Source organism: Gekko japonicus, unplaced genomic scaffold, assembly GCF_001447785.1.
Source record: "Gekko japonicus isolate JY-2015 unplaced genomic scaffold, Gekko_japonicus_V1.1 scaffold2682, whole genome shotgun sequence".
NCBI classification, from domain to species: domain Eukaryota; kingdom Metazoa; phylum Chordata; class Lepidosauria; order Squamata; family Gekkonidae; genus Gekko; species Gekko japonicus.
This window is the reverse complement of record NW_015168735.1, coordinates 208,998-221,804: the sequence shown is the minus strand read 5'-3', so window position 1 is coordinate 221,804 and position 12,807 is coordinate 208,998. Positions and strand designations below refer to the sequence as shown.

The window sequence follows — 12,807 nt, the reverse complement described above, 5'->3', positions numbered from 1 at the left end:
GTACTGTAGCTATAATTTTTTTGTGGGGGGAGCAATTTTTTTGTTAACAGGGCAGTTTAGCACAGTGGTTTTAAAAGAAACATTGGAACCCTGCAGGAAGAAGGAAGGCAGTGGTACCATTGCTTTGAGCTGCAGCCAGCCCTTGAAGCATTTAGGGTTTTTTTTAAAATAATTTTTTTAGTTTAGGTCCTTCCACACCCTGATGCTCTCCCTTACCGTTGCTGCCCTCCTGGCTCATCCTCAGGTCAGCCCCATGACCCTGGTGCTTCCGTCAAGTAGCCATGGGGGGGGGGGAGATGTCCCTCAAGCAGTCACCTCAGCCATCGCTCATTCACCTATATTACATAGGTCTAGAACCTGGATCCAATCAACAAACCCACTTTTGGTGGGTAGTTTGGTGTAGTGGTTAAGAGTGGTTGGCTCTAATCTGGAGAACCGAGTTTGATTCCCCACCCCTCCCCATGCAGCCAGCTGGGTGATCTTGGGTCAGTCACAGTTCTCTCAGAGCTGTTCTCTCAAGAGCAGCTCTCTCAACCCCACCTACCTCACAGGATGTCTGTTATGGAGAGAGGAAGGGAAGGAGATTGTAAACTGCTCTTAGACTTTGAGTGAAGGGCGGGGTATAAACCCTACTCTTCTTCAACTTCTTATTTTCTTACCCATAGCAACTCTAGGAAATTCATACAGAATTCTTGGAAAAGTGGGTTTTATAAGTTTCCCTAGGCTTCTGCCCCCTTGCTTATGTTCCCTCAATAATGGGGAGGAACCAGTCTTGAGTCCTGAATTTCCCCTAGGAGCTCTGGACATGAAGACAAGGACTAGTTCCCTCTCCACAGAGAGAAATTGTCTGTTAAGCATATGGTCCCGATTAAAGGGCTAAATACAAAAGAAGTCCTGAGAGTGTAGGAAATCCACAGAGGCCAGAAACTCTGACAAAACAAGGGAAATTATAATCAGCCTATGTCCTCTAAGCCAATGGTTCATGACAAACGTTGAGTAAATTAATACAGAGTTCAGTATTTGGTAAAACAATTATGTGATTACAAAATTGCTGGAAGTGGATTGAGTGAGACATCAGTAAACAGGGATTGAGTTACAAATTAAGCACGTGATGAGGCAATCATACAGCTGTATTGCCATATGAACAGTGTGGATCCATTCCGTGTCTTCAGAACAATAAGATAGTCATGTGAATTGGCCTATATCTAAAAGAAGAATGAGATTCTAACTTTGTTTACAATGCCTCAGAACCACTGATTCTGTCTCAGCTCATTGCATGTAGCTGTAGACTACTAATAAATCCATTTCATAAGGCATTATATGTTAAATATGTATGTCAAAACTTTCCAGATTCTCAACCTGCAGAGACTGCTTTTGTTTATACTGACTGCTGCACAAGTGAAACGTTTCCCTAGCATGCAGTAGCATACGTTCCATGAATCATTATTTCATTATCAGGAAACCAGCAGAATAATGATGAATTTGAATGCAAGAGAGTCCAACTCCAGTGCTGCTCAGCAGCTCTGGTCAAATCAGTGCCACGCAGGATTGCTTGATAAGTTTTGAAATACCTCACCGGAAAAATATGCAACCCATATACAGATGGTTACATCATGAATATTAAATCACAAACTGAGGAACTCCAACCAGTTGCAACACATATAGGCACACTACAGATTGCTATTGTCATGTGACATATATACATGGGCTGTATATATGGACTTGCTGGAGGAACTGCCTAACACCTGAAGCAGCCTTCTGCTTCAATGGAAATTGTTGACAATATAAAAGTAGAACTGTAAAACATTTGGTGATGTTTGAAATGCATATGGAAATAAAGCCATACTGATGAAGGTCCCAGGGTAATTTTTGAGCTACGTAGATTTTTTTAAACTATTTGAAAATACAACAGTAATAATCAAAAGATTATAGCCACTCTTTCAAAATGAAAGAAGATAGGGAGGCATTTTGCTTCGTTGAGAACAAGTCACTAAAGAATAGTTGCACCAGGTCATTCATATACTTTAATCCTTGCAATCCCTAGAGGAAAATTCTGCGAAAATGTAGCAAGGAACAGACAGAGCTCAACCTATAACCCACTTAATCCACGATTAGGAAATCGAAGCCGAGAGATCATCGAGCACTGATGCCCGAGGCAAAAAGGGAGCTGCCCTTCCCTGTTAGCCCTGCTCCTGGGACGCTTACGGAGGTTGTGATTCTTGAGCCGCTTATCGAGAACAGCTCTGCTTTGTTCAGCAATGACGGTCAAACTGGGAAATGTCTCCAGGCCAGAAACCCACCCCACACAATCAGAAATGGGGGGAATGTTCGAAGTTCGTATGGGAGGAGGCTTTTGTTCTTTTCCGGTTGAAGAAAAGCTGCAGATTGATTGGCCGCACATTCTCGTGAAGGCGAGCATTGAAACAAAACCGGGCGTTGTGATTGGAAGGAAGACGTCAACCGGAGGCTATAAGAAGTTGCTGGAAGGGTAGGTCTGGCAGCGTAGGCGCTCGAACGGCTTGTCTGCGGGAGGTGCTGTTGACGGGAGAAATATGGCGACGCTGAAGGCTGTGTGTGTCTTGACCGGAGAGACCCAAGTCAAGGGCGTCGTTCACTTTGAGCAGAAGGCAAGGCCCGTCCCCCTCTCCAGCGTTTGTGTGGCGGGAGCGTAACGCGCTTTCTTGGCCCCAGGCTGCTAGCGCGGAGGGCCTGCTCGGTGGCTGTGCCCACCACTGCGCGCGCTGAGACGGTAGCCTGCCCACGGCAGTCCTCCGTCCCGGCTCAAGGTTTCCTGGGAACGCGGCGGGTAGGGTAGGAACCTGAGGGGTGGGTAATGCAGGCGCACCGTTTTTTAGTGACAAGTAAAAGTATCCGTCGGTACGTCAGTGTGCCGTTGCTGCGGGCGACCTCTACAATGGCATTTCTGGCTTCGCAGTTACGACCCGGTCTGTTGAGAGATGCGCAGCGCTGCCATTCTTGACTCTGGCTCAATGTTCCCTCTAAGCTATGGAGCCCTGTGAGCAAAAATTCTACTTTGTGAGCTACTGGCCTTAAAGTTGTGAGCAGGAGATTTGGCTGCTGCATAAATTAGTTTGCTCTGGAGCCATCCTTCCTGAGCTAAGACAGAAATGTGTGAGCCAGAGGCTAAAAAACTGAGCTAGCTCACACTAACTCAGCTTAGAGGGAACACTGGTGCCGGTGTGTGCAAGTCGGCTAGGGCCCAATTTAAACGTGATGCTGCCTAGGCAAAAAACTTCCACGTGGGGCTCGTCGTGCAAAGAGCGCTGCAACCGGTGCGCAAACGACTACGTATTGTTTGCACTCCCGAGCTCTGTGACACCGGCGCGCAAATTATCGCTGGCTTTGTCTGGATTACCGCACAATTTAAACAAGGTCCGTTAGTTTGTTGTATTAAGAGTGCTGTCTTTTTGCTGTAAATGAATTTGCTGTTGTTCTTAAACAAGGTGCTGAACCCGTGCAAAGTCAAGTGGGGAGGCTTTTGACTAGTTATGCTTTAACCCGGGTTTATGAAGCAGTTGACCCGTGTTAAGGAGTTTTCTGGTGCAACCAAAACAGACAAACGGGGTGGGCAGTTATTAAAGCCTAATGAGGGGGTTGTGTGTCTGGGGAATGGAAACCCCCCCCCCCCCCAAATCATTCAGCAAATCCTGCTTCATCTGACGTTTCAAATGCAAGGAACAGCTCTTACAGTTTCGCCCCTTTTGTTTGAATGCAGTATTTTTTGCAAAATGAAAATCTGATGTAGTATACTTAGGTTCTTGACCGTTTTGGACTTTTGGTTTACTTTCCCCTGCCCTGGAATATATTTTCAACATAGTTGCAAGGTTATCTGGGTACTTATTTCATAGTAGATAAGAGGAGAATGTGCTGTGAACCTGCGCTGTGCTCTTCCCCGCCCTAAAGAAAGAGAATTGCTGAGTCATAGCTGCTGGAGAGCAACCTAGGGAGAGGGAGCCAAGGGGTGAGTTTTGAGCCGGAATCCATTGGGCAAACAGGTTTTAGGAGGTTGTGAGAGTAACACTGCATGAAAATGTACATGTTGGAAGGTGGATAGGAGATGCACGTAATAAGCATTAAATATAGTTGGCAATCATTTTTATTTCTAAACAGTCCATAGTCGTCAGGTTTATTGTTTGTCCTCTGTATCTGCAGGCCTGCAAATATCCAATTCCTAACTTGGGTAGCTTTGTTTTTGATCATTCCTAATCAGGTTGTGGTTTGTTTGTTTTGGCAGTAACTGCTTTTAGTCTTGGAACAATACTGCAGCAATACTTCACAATACTACTTGTGAATACTACAGAACTGGTCTAAGTGGCAGTATGTTTGAGTGGTTTTGAATTTGATACACAAACTTACTGTCACAGCAGTACATATAAAAAATCCAGTACTCTATTGATATTAAAGGCACTGTGTTGCTGGGAACATTCTTAATTAAAAGTGTCTTATCTTTAACTTTAAAAATCCTTAAGGCAGTTAACAATCAGTTTCTGGAATGCACTAGCTTGCTTTTTTTGGATCTTAGTTTGATGTGGTTTTTAATTTAACAGCTCACAGGGAGGAACATGAGCTGCCAACAAAATCAAATAGGAGATAAAAAGTACTTAGCTTGGAAAGCACTATTTCCACCTAGGTTTACTCCTGCATGGATATTTTTATTTGCATGGAGAGCAGGACGCCCTATAATTAAAGGGAATATTCACATGGCATCATGCTCATTCTGAGCACCACTCAAGGGCTTCCTCCTTTAAATAGTTCTGGGCTTTAAAGGTCAACATCAGTGCCTTGAATTGTGCCTGGAAACAGATTGGGAGACAGTGTAAGTAGGCCAAGAAACCAAGACTGGAATGATAAGGTCCCTCTGATCATATGGTCTTTTGGGTGTCCTTATCTATACTAGGCACTTTTCTGCAAGTAAATATTCTACAAAACAAACATGGTAGTGACTTCTGTAGTAGGATAGGATAGGTTTTATTCATGGTCTACGACCAGAACATTCCAAACATTTGAACATTTTGATTCAACCATATACAGCTTTATCAGTAAAGCCGCACTTGCATATTGTGTAAGATATCTCTGTAATACGTATGTACCATAGCTTGTGAATTAGTGCTAATTTTGTACAAATCTGTGTTCATGAAAATAGCCAAAGTGATGCTTGAGGCTAGGCTCAGTTATTCTATGACAAGTTGTCCTGTAAGACTGCAGTGCCACAGTTCCATAGCATACAGGTAAGTGACTTTTTTGGGTCAAGGACCAAAAAATGCAGCACTTACTTGGGAAGATGTTGGTGTACTGGCAATCAGAATGACATGGAAGGGGGTGGATGAGGGCTCTACTGAGCCAGACATGCTGGGAGCATTCCAGGCCCCAGAGGAACTGCCAGCATCTCCAGATATGCCTCTAGCACTCAGCAGCTGGCTGTGAAGGTTTGGGAGGTGGAGATGGGCATAAGCCATTCCTAGTTCCTTCTCCTGCCTTGCCGGCCCCAGCAGTGCTGCTGGTACCTCATTTGCCTGAACAGATACCTGGCCCTGAGCACCAAGCAAAATGGTCTGGTGTACTACTGTAGGCAGGTGCTGGAGGTTGCCTGCCCCTGGTTTGGAAACTGCTTGGCTGCTGCTCGAGTTAACCTCTTGATACGTGGCCATTTTCTGCTGTAGAATTGTGCCCCATGGTTCCATTTTAACACTGCAATAAAATATTGTTTTAAACATATTCTTCGTGGCTAGCTGAGAATATGTAACCCTGTTAACTCACTGACTAAGTAGTAAAGGTGTAGTAGTACAAGCTTAAAGATGACAAGCTAATTTTGTAAGCTCTTTTGCTCAAGGCTGTTTAACGTGCATTTTGCTTGGCTGGGATATGTTAAATTAAACTTCGCTTGTCCTTGTCATATTGCACAGGATTCTCTGCTTGCTACAGCAGATTTGAGCAATACACACTACTGTAGGACGTAGCTTTGAGAATGAGATGTCCTTCTTAAAATCCTTGCTTAAATCATGAAGCTCACTGTAAACTTCAGAAAATAGCACTTTCTCCCTGTCCTACCTAACAGGTTTGTTGGAATAAAGGATAACTTTATAACCGGTTTAATGAGACATTCCAGTATAAGAAACATTTTATTAAAGAGGAATACTTCATTGCTGAATGCATCTATTTAGGCAGTAGTCTTAGTTTCAGTGCAGGCCCTGAAGACAGTAATCATTTTGCACTGTTGGTGTATGATGTGAACTGCCATCAGGTTGCAGCTGACTTATGGTGTTCAAGGCAAGAGAAGTTCAGAGATAGTTTTCTGTGGCTGGCCTTTGGATAGACCCTGTACTTCCTTGCTGGTTGTCCATCCAAGTACTACACAGGGCAAAATCTGCTTCGCTTCCAAGGTCTAACAAAATTGGTCTAGCATGGGCCATTTGGGAGAGGGTTCTGCACTGTTGGTCTCCACCAAATGGTATTCAGTAAGATATTACCTGCAACTCTAGAGGTTCTGCTTAGGTATCATAGCCAATACCCATTGGTAGAACTGCTTTCCATGAATGTTTTTTTAATTTCCCTTTAAAGCCATCTGAACCAGTGGTCATTGCCATATTTTGTAGCAGCATCTTTTCTAAGTTAAGAGTGTACGTTGCGTGTAAAGTGTTTCTTCTGTGTCCATCAATTCCATAGTGTGATCTGAGTTGTAATGTAAGCAATGGGTTGGACTCAGTACTGCATATGATATAACCTTCAAAGGTGCAAATCACCTTTTCATGTTAGAAGGATGCTCCGATTCCTTGACCAGTTTGGTTGCCTACTTTTAGCTCCCTTACTGGAGACCTGCACCCAGTATTCAAAATAAATTTATTTATTTATTTATTTGATTTTTATCCCGCCCTCCCGCCGAAGCGGCTCAGGGCGGCGTACAACAATAAAACAGCTTGTCTAAAACAATCTACAAAACATTAAAATCACAATTTACACACAGTATAACCTACTCAGGAAGGCGACTATAAAGTGCTACATACTCAATCCAAGTTGTTGAATGCTTGGCGGAATAACTCCGTCTTCACCGTATTTTTCTGGAATACAAAGGCAGGGTACTGTTTTGTTTGTTATGTTTCCTAATAATTCTAGTAGGGATTTAGCTTTCTTGCTGCTGCACATTTTCATTCTCAGTCACCCACCTTTAGAAGAAGAAGAGATTGGATTTATACCCTGCCCTTCACTGAGTCTCAGAGCGGCTTACAAACTCCTTTCCCTTCCCCTCCCTGCAACGGACACCCTGTAAAGTAGGTGAGGCTGAGAGAGCTCTGACAGAAACTGCTCTTTCAAGAACAGCTCTGACAGAACTATGGCTTGCCCAAGGTCATTCAGCAGCTGCAAGTGGAGGCATGGGGAATCAAACCCGGTTCTCCCAGATTAGAGTCCATGCTCTTAACCACTACAACAAATTGGCATATACAGATGCTACGTTTTCATTGAACTGTCTGCTACAACCAGCATTCCTTTCCTAGGTAGTCAGTGCTAATCCCATCAACATATGCATGAAATTAGCATTTTTAATTCTGTACAGTAGTTTACTTTTGGTTACTTTAAGCCCCATGTGCCTTTTGTTGCCTATTCATTCTGTTTATGTAGATTCTTTTGGAGCTCTTTGCAGTCTGCTTCTAGTTTTAATATCCTAAAAAACTTCTTCATACAGAATCTCTTAGGTTTGAACTGTGGGGAAGAAGCTTAGAGAAGTGTACACCGGAAGTCTTGGGCATTGTGCTGCAACCCATTTTAAACATTAGATACCATGTGGAGGTCACAAAAATAACCAGCAGAAGAGCATGCCCCAAGACAAGTCGGTGTAATTTCTAAGAGTCTCCAACTGCCATTTCCCTCAACAGTGGTGACTTTACTGCTACAGACTCACATGCTTAAGCATGTGTCTTAAACCATTACACCTCTGTACAGCATGCTACTAGAACACCATTGCTGGAGAGCAAGGAAAGACAATAAAGAAGAAAGATTTTCCTGCTAATGTTGAGAAGCCAGTTAAATGACTAAAGATCAGCACTTTCGGCTTTTCTGAAAAGAATGTTAGGTCTCTTTTGGCTTAATTAAATGTTGAAGAGATCAAACTGTCTTGTACTGAAGATAGAAATGGTTTCTGACAAATATCTCAGGTTTGTTTTCTTTGTTTCAGGCTAATGGACCAGTATTTATTTCAGGACATATTGACTGTTTGACTCCAGGAAAACATGGATTTCATGTCCATGAATTTGGAGACAACACAAATGGTAATATTAATTATGCTTTAATTATTGATAGCTACTGTGTATGTGTTTTGATGACATTGATATAAGAATAGAATTTGGGTTATTACATTGCAGTAAATCATTAGTGTTAATAGTAAAATTGTCAAGAGCATTATAAATTGATTCAGTGCTTCTGTAGAATTGCGATGGAGGCCTTGAAGGTGTTTGTATATTATCTTCAGTTCTTAATATAGTGTATCACCCTAGCATATGTCTGCAAGCACAGGAACTCTTGTCAAGTCTTAGTGAAGAAAGAATTGGCATTCATGACAGAATTTTCACAAGTGTTTTTAAAAAGTAAAATGAGAATAGGTGACCATGCACATGTTAACTGACTAGGTGTACTACTTTAAGTGTCTAAAATACCACCAAGGGTGTTCATGGAAAGAGTTGCCAATACTGATTTGTGTAATGTTTGTATGTGGAGAGATGTTGATATTTTGGTACCTTTTGACAGGATGTACCAGTGCAGGTGCTCACTTCAATCCTGAGAACAAAACACATGGTGGGCCAGAGGATGCAGTGAGGTGAGCATAGAACAATTTCTTACCTTCTGTGACTTTAAGGCACTGTTTCATAAGGTCACACTTCGTTGTTGTTGTTCAGTCGCACAGTCGAGTCCGACTCTTCACGACCCCATGGACCAGATCACACCAGGCCTTTCTGTCTTCCGCCATCCTCTGAAGTTTGCTCACACTAGCATATCCATAATTCCTACTCATTTGCCCCTATTACCACACTGCTTCCCATCCACACCTTTTTTATTTGAAGGCCATGTGTGGATTTTTTTTGCAAGCTAGATTGTCACGGATACTTAATCCACAATCCATTATTCAGACTGTCTTGTGAATTTTTCTTCCTTTACCACTGTTTTACTTGTGATGCTTCATACCTTTTTTGCATCCCTAGACTTTGGATTTCTCCCTATTCTGGCCGTAGCATACTTAATGCTATCTCTAGGGCCCAAGAGAGTTTTTCTACCCAAACTTACTTGTCAGTTCAGTTACAGAACTGAACTTAAGAACATAAGGCCCATCCAGTCCAACACTCTGTATCACACAGTGGCCAAAAATACCAGGTGCCATCAGGAGGTCCACCAGTGGAGCCAGGACATTAGAAGTCCTCCCACTGTTGACCCCCCCGAAGCACCAAGAAGACAGAGCATCACTTGCACCAGAGTCCCTATCTATACCTTGTGGCTAATAGCCACTGATGGACCTCTGCTCCATATGCTTATCTAATTCCCCTTTGAAGCCGTCCATGCTTGTAGCTGCCACCACTTCCTGTGGCAGTGAATTCCTTGTGTTAATCACTCTTTGGGTGAAGAAGTACTTCCTTTTATCCGTTCTAAAAGCCATGTTGGTAAATAACTTTAGTGCCTGACCATTTCAACATATAAATTGTTGATAATCATTCAGTGCTTTGCAGCAGCCCAGCTGTAGCAGGTAACAATGAGTCTTGTGCCCATCAGGTGATTTTTAACTGCCTATGAATAGTAAATGTGTCAAGTAGCTCCTTCGGCTACTTAAAAGAAAGCATGTAAATGTAGGTAATTCATACACCATCTCTTGAAAAATACTGAAATAGGGTATTGGTTTAGTCATATGTGATTCAGACCAAGAGAACTTTGTCCTGCATGTAGTTTATTCAGGATTACATAAAATACAAGAACTAGAACAAGCAGTATAACAACTATACAGTCAGGCGTCAATACTTGAGAGCATTTCCATTACACTGAAAGCATCAGTTCCCTAATGAGGGAACTCTAAATTGCAAGTAGAACCCCATCTGAACTCTTTAGAACCTCCTAGAATTCTGTACACCAAAACTCTAAATACCTCTCCCTGTGTTGCTGTTATAGCTGATGCTGTTGGAATTGTGTGTGTGGAGAATTCCAGTATTTGGACATCAGTAAAGGATCAGCATGGCAGTTGCTAGAACAGGATACTAAAGCTACCCGCCAGTGTTTAAGATTAATGCTAGTTTTTGGTCCTTGATTTTGACCTTCCTTGTCAACTCAGGACTCATTTTCATGGCTTTTAGGCATAGCTAGGTTACATGGCTGAAAAAGGCTTTCTTACCAAGATGGAGAAAATATTAAGCAGATATAGCATATAGAAGCTAGGTATTGTGCTAACTTGTAAATTTAGTGTGATAGAGTTGTAGTATCTTAACGCTTGACTACAGTTCACTGAAGCCATCAGCTTTCCATCTTTAACAATGGGTGTGGCAAGTAGCACCCAGCAAAACCTCATTTAGCATCTGCTAGCTAAATAGACAAATAATTGTATTCCAGGCATGTTGGGGATCTGGGAAACGTGACTGCAGATGCCTCAGGTGTGGCAAAATTGGCAATGCAGGATGATATAATTTCTCTCTCAGGACCACATTCAATTATTGGACGTTCCATGGTGGTAAGTATTACTGTGACATATGCCTCCCTACAGGTTCTGTGGGGGAAGGGTATCAGATTGATGATCTTGGTTAGGAGATCGATGAAGATCTTTGCTGTGTATCTCAAGTACTAAGTCTATGGTATGGGCTGACTGTAAGGCTTAAACAGAGAACTGCTGCTTTTCATTTCCTTTATTGACTTCATTTGTACCCTCCCCTTCTCCCCGATGACCAAAAGTAGCTCTTCTCCATTTTATCCTCACAACAATCCTGTCAGGTAAGTTAGGCTGACAGTGTAACTGGCCCAAAGTCACCCGGCCTAGCCTCCATGGCAAGTGGGGGTTCAAACCTGGGTTTCCCAGATCATAGTCTGACAATAACCACTATGCTGGCTGATACATACTTGCTTGCATAACTTGCCAGGAGGTTGTGTATAAGATCCTGTGTAAATGGAAACAACGCTCTTGAAGCCCAGATTTTCTGAATATAGCAGAATCTTCTTGCTGTAAGTTTCATGTGAAGTATAGAACCATGTAGTTCTGAGGGTGTTTTTAATACTTTGCTCCAGAAGCTGACATTGTTGTACTTAAATCCTTACGTATAAAGAAACTGGGGATATTGCTTTTGAAAAGTCTTGTAGTCTGAAAGTATACTATAGCTTAGGCTTTATGGGAAACATTGGTTCTTTCAGCCACAAGTGCAAATTCTAAAGTTTCCTGTTAACCTGAGACCTGGGTGGGTGGGGAGTCTGTCCATATCTGATTGGGTCTTCAGTTACCCGAGTGAACGAAGAATTCTTGTGAGATTACAGCCAAAAATGTTAATACTGTAATCATTGATCAAATGATCTTTTCCTAAAACATGTAGACAGAATCTACTTGTGAGCATTAGTAATTATTGTCTTGGCACAAATGTGTTGGTACTGAACTTTGAACAGTTTGCCTTGAGTGTAGGGCTATGGATTCTCCCAACTATTTTGGTTTATATTCAGATCATTGTTGAACTAAGAAATAACTTCTGTTGGTTCAGTTGTTTGCTGTTGTAAAACATGGGATAATTCTGATTTATCTGCCACTTCTAGGTTCATGAGAAAGAAGATGACTTGGGTAGAGGAGGAAATGAAGAAAGTTTGAAGACTGGAAATGCTGGTGCTCGTCTAGCTTGTGGTGTGATTGGCCTTACTAAGGCATAGAGCTTCAAGACTAAAAAGCACTTCATATGGAATGTAAATGTACCTGTGTAATTCTGTAGTTAATTAGGGTTAAAAAACCCATTTAATTTCATGATTCTGTTAATGGAATTTAAGATGACAAGTTTGTTTTATATTAATTAAAGTAGCACTGGAACATTATTCTAAGAGCTGTTGCTGGTATGCAGATTCATTACTTCTCATAGACAAAGTCTTCTGGGATAACCATTTCACTTTCACTGGAGAAAGTGTTTGAAGTTAGAGCATATCAGTCTCATGGAAGGATTTTTCATTGCTGTACCTGATCACAATGTGCAGTTACATTTCCACTATATCAAGTACTGTGAATAAGCTGAAATAGCCTTACTTTGAAATCTGTTATTCAGTTCATTCTTTGTGACCAAATGTGTAATACATTGTAGGAGTTCAAGTGAAGTCTTGAGTTTGTTTTAGCCCTGGTTTAACATATGGAAATCTGTGGCTTAACTAAAGCTGGTTTCTAAATCAGTTTACAATTCTGCTAATAACAATGACAAGTAGTGGTTTATTTAATTTCACCTAAGGAGCTGTAGGGTTGTTTACTTTTCGAAGCCTGTTCTTGAGCTAAAGAAAATACTGAAACACATTTAAAGCTATCTGAATAGCTTTAACGTGGATAGTAGCTTTCACAAAGTTAATTGGCTTTATATCTGTCACGTGTCCATGTATTTAGTAACAGGAACTTTTCAGGATTATGCTTCACTTATAAAACATTCATGCTTTTACACTTGTTTTGACTAACACAGTGAGTTGACCCTGATGGGTAGTGGTACAAAAGAAAACTAGTAAAAAGTGAGTGGCAAATTTGTCTAAAATTGTTTTAAAACACTAAGCCCTGAACCCACTTACTATTAGTCTGTTGTGAAAATGGGAGAACCAGTGGGT

General features: G+C 41.8%; 1 protein-coding gene across 1 annotated transcript; it reads left to right on the top strand.

The window, feature by feature from the left end:
- Positions 1 to 2,485: 2,485 nt before the first annotated feature.
- SOD1 (superoxide dismutase 1, soluble) lies at positions 2,486 to 12,654 on the top strand. Its single transcript, XM_015415610.1, has 5 exons — positions 2,486 to 2,627; positions 8,189 to 8,282; positions 8,758 to 8,827; positions 10,597 to 10,714; positions 11,776 to 12,654. The coding sequence occupies exons 1-5, from the start codon at positions 2,553 to 2,555 to the stop codon at positions 11,884 to 11,886; spliced, it is 468 nt and encodes a 155-aa protein (XP_015271096.1). The 5' UTR covers positions 2,486 to 2,552; the 3' UTR covers positions 11,887 to 12,654.
- Positions 12,655 to 12,807: the final 153 nt, after the last annotated feature.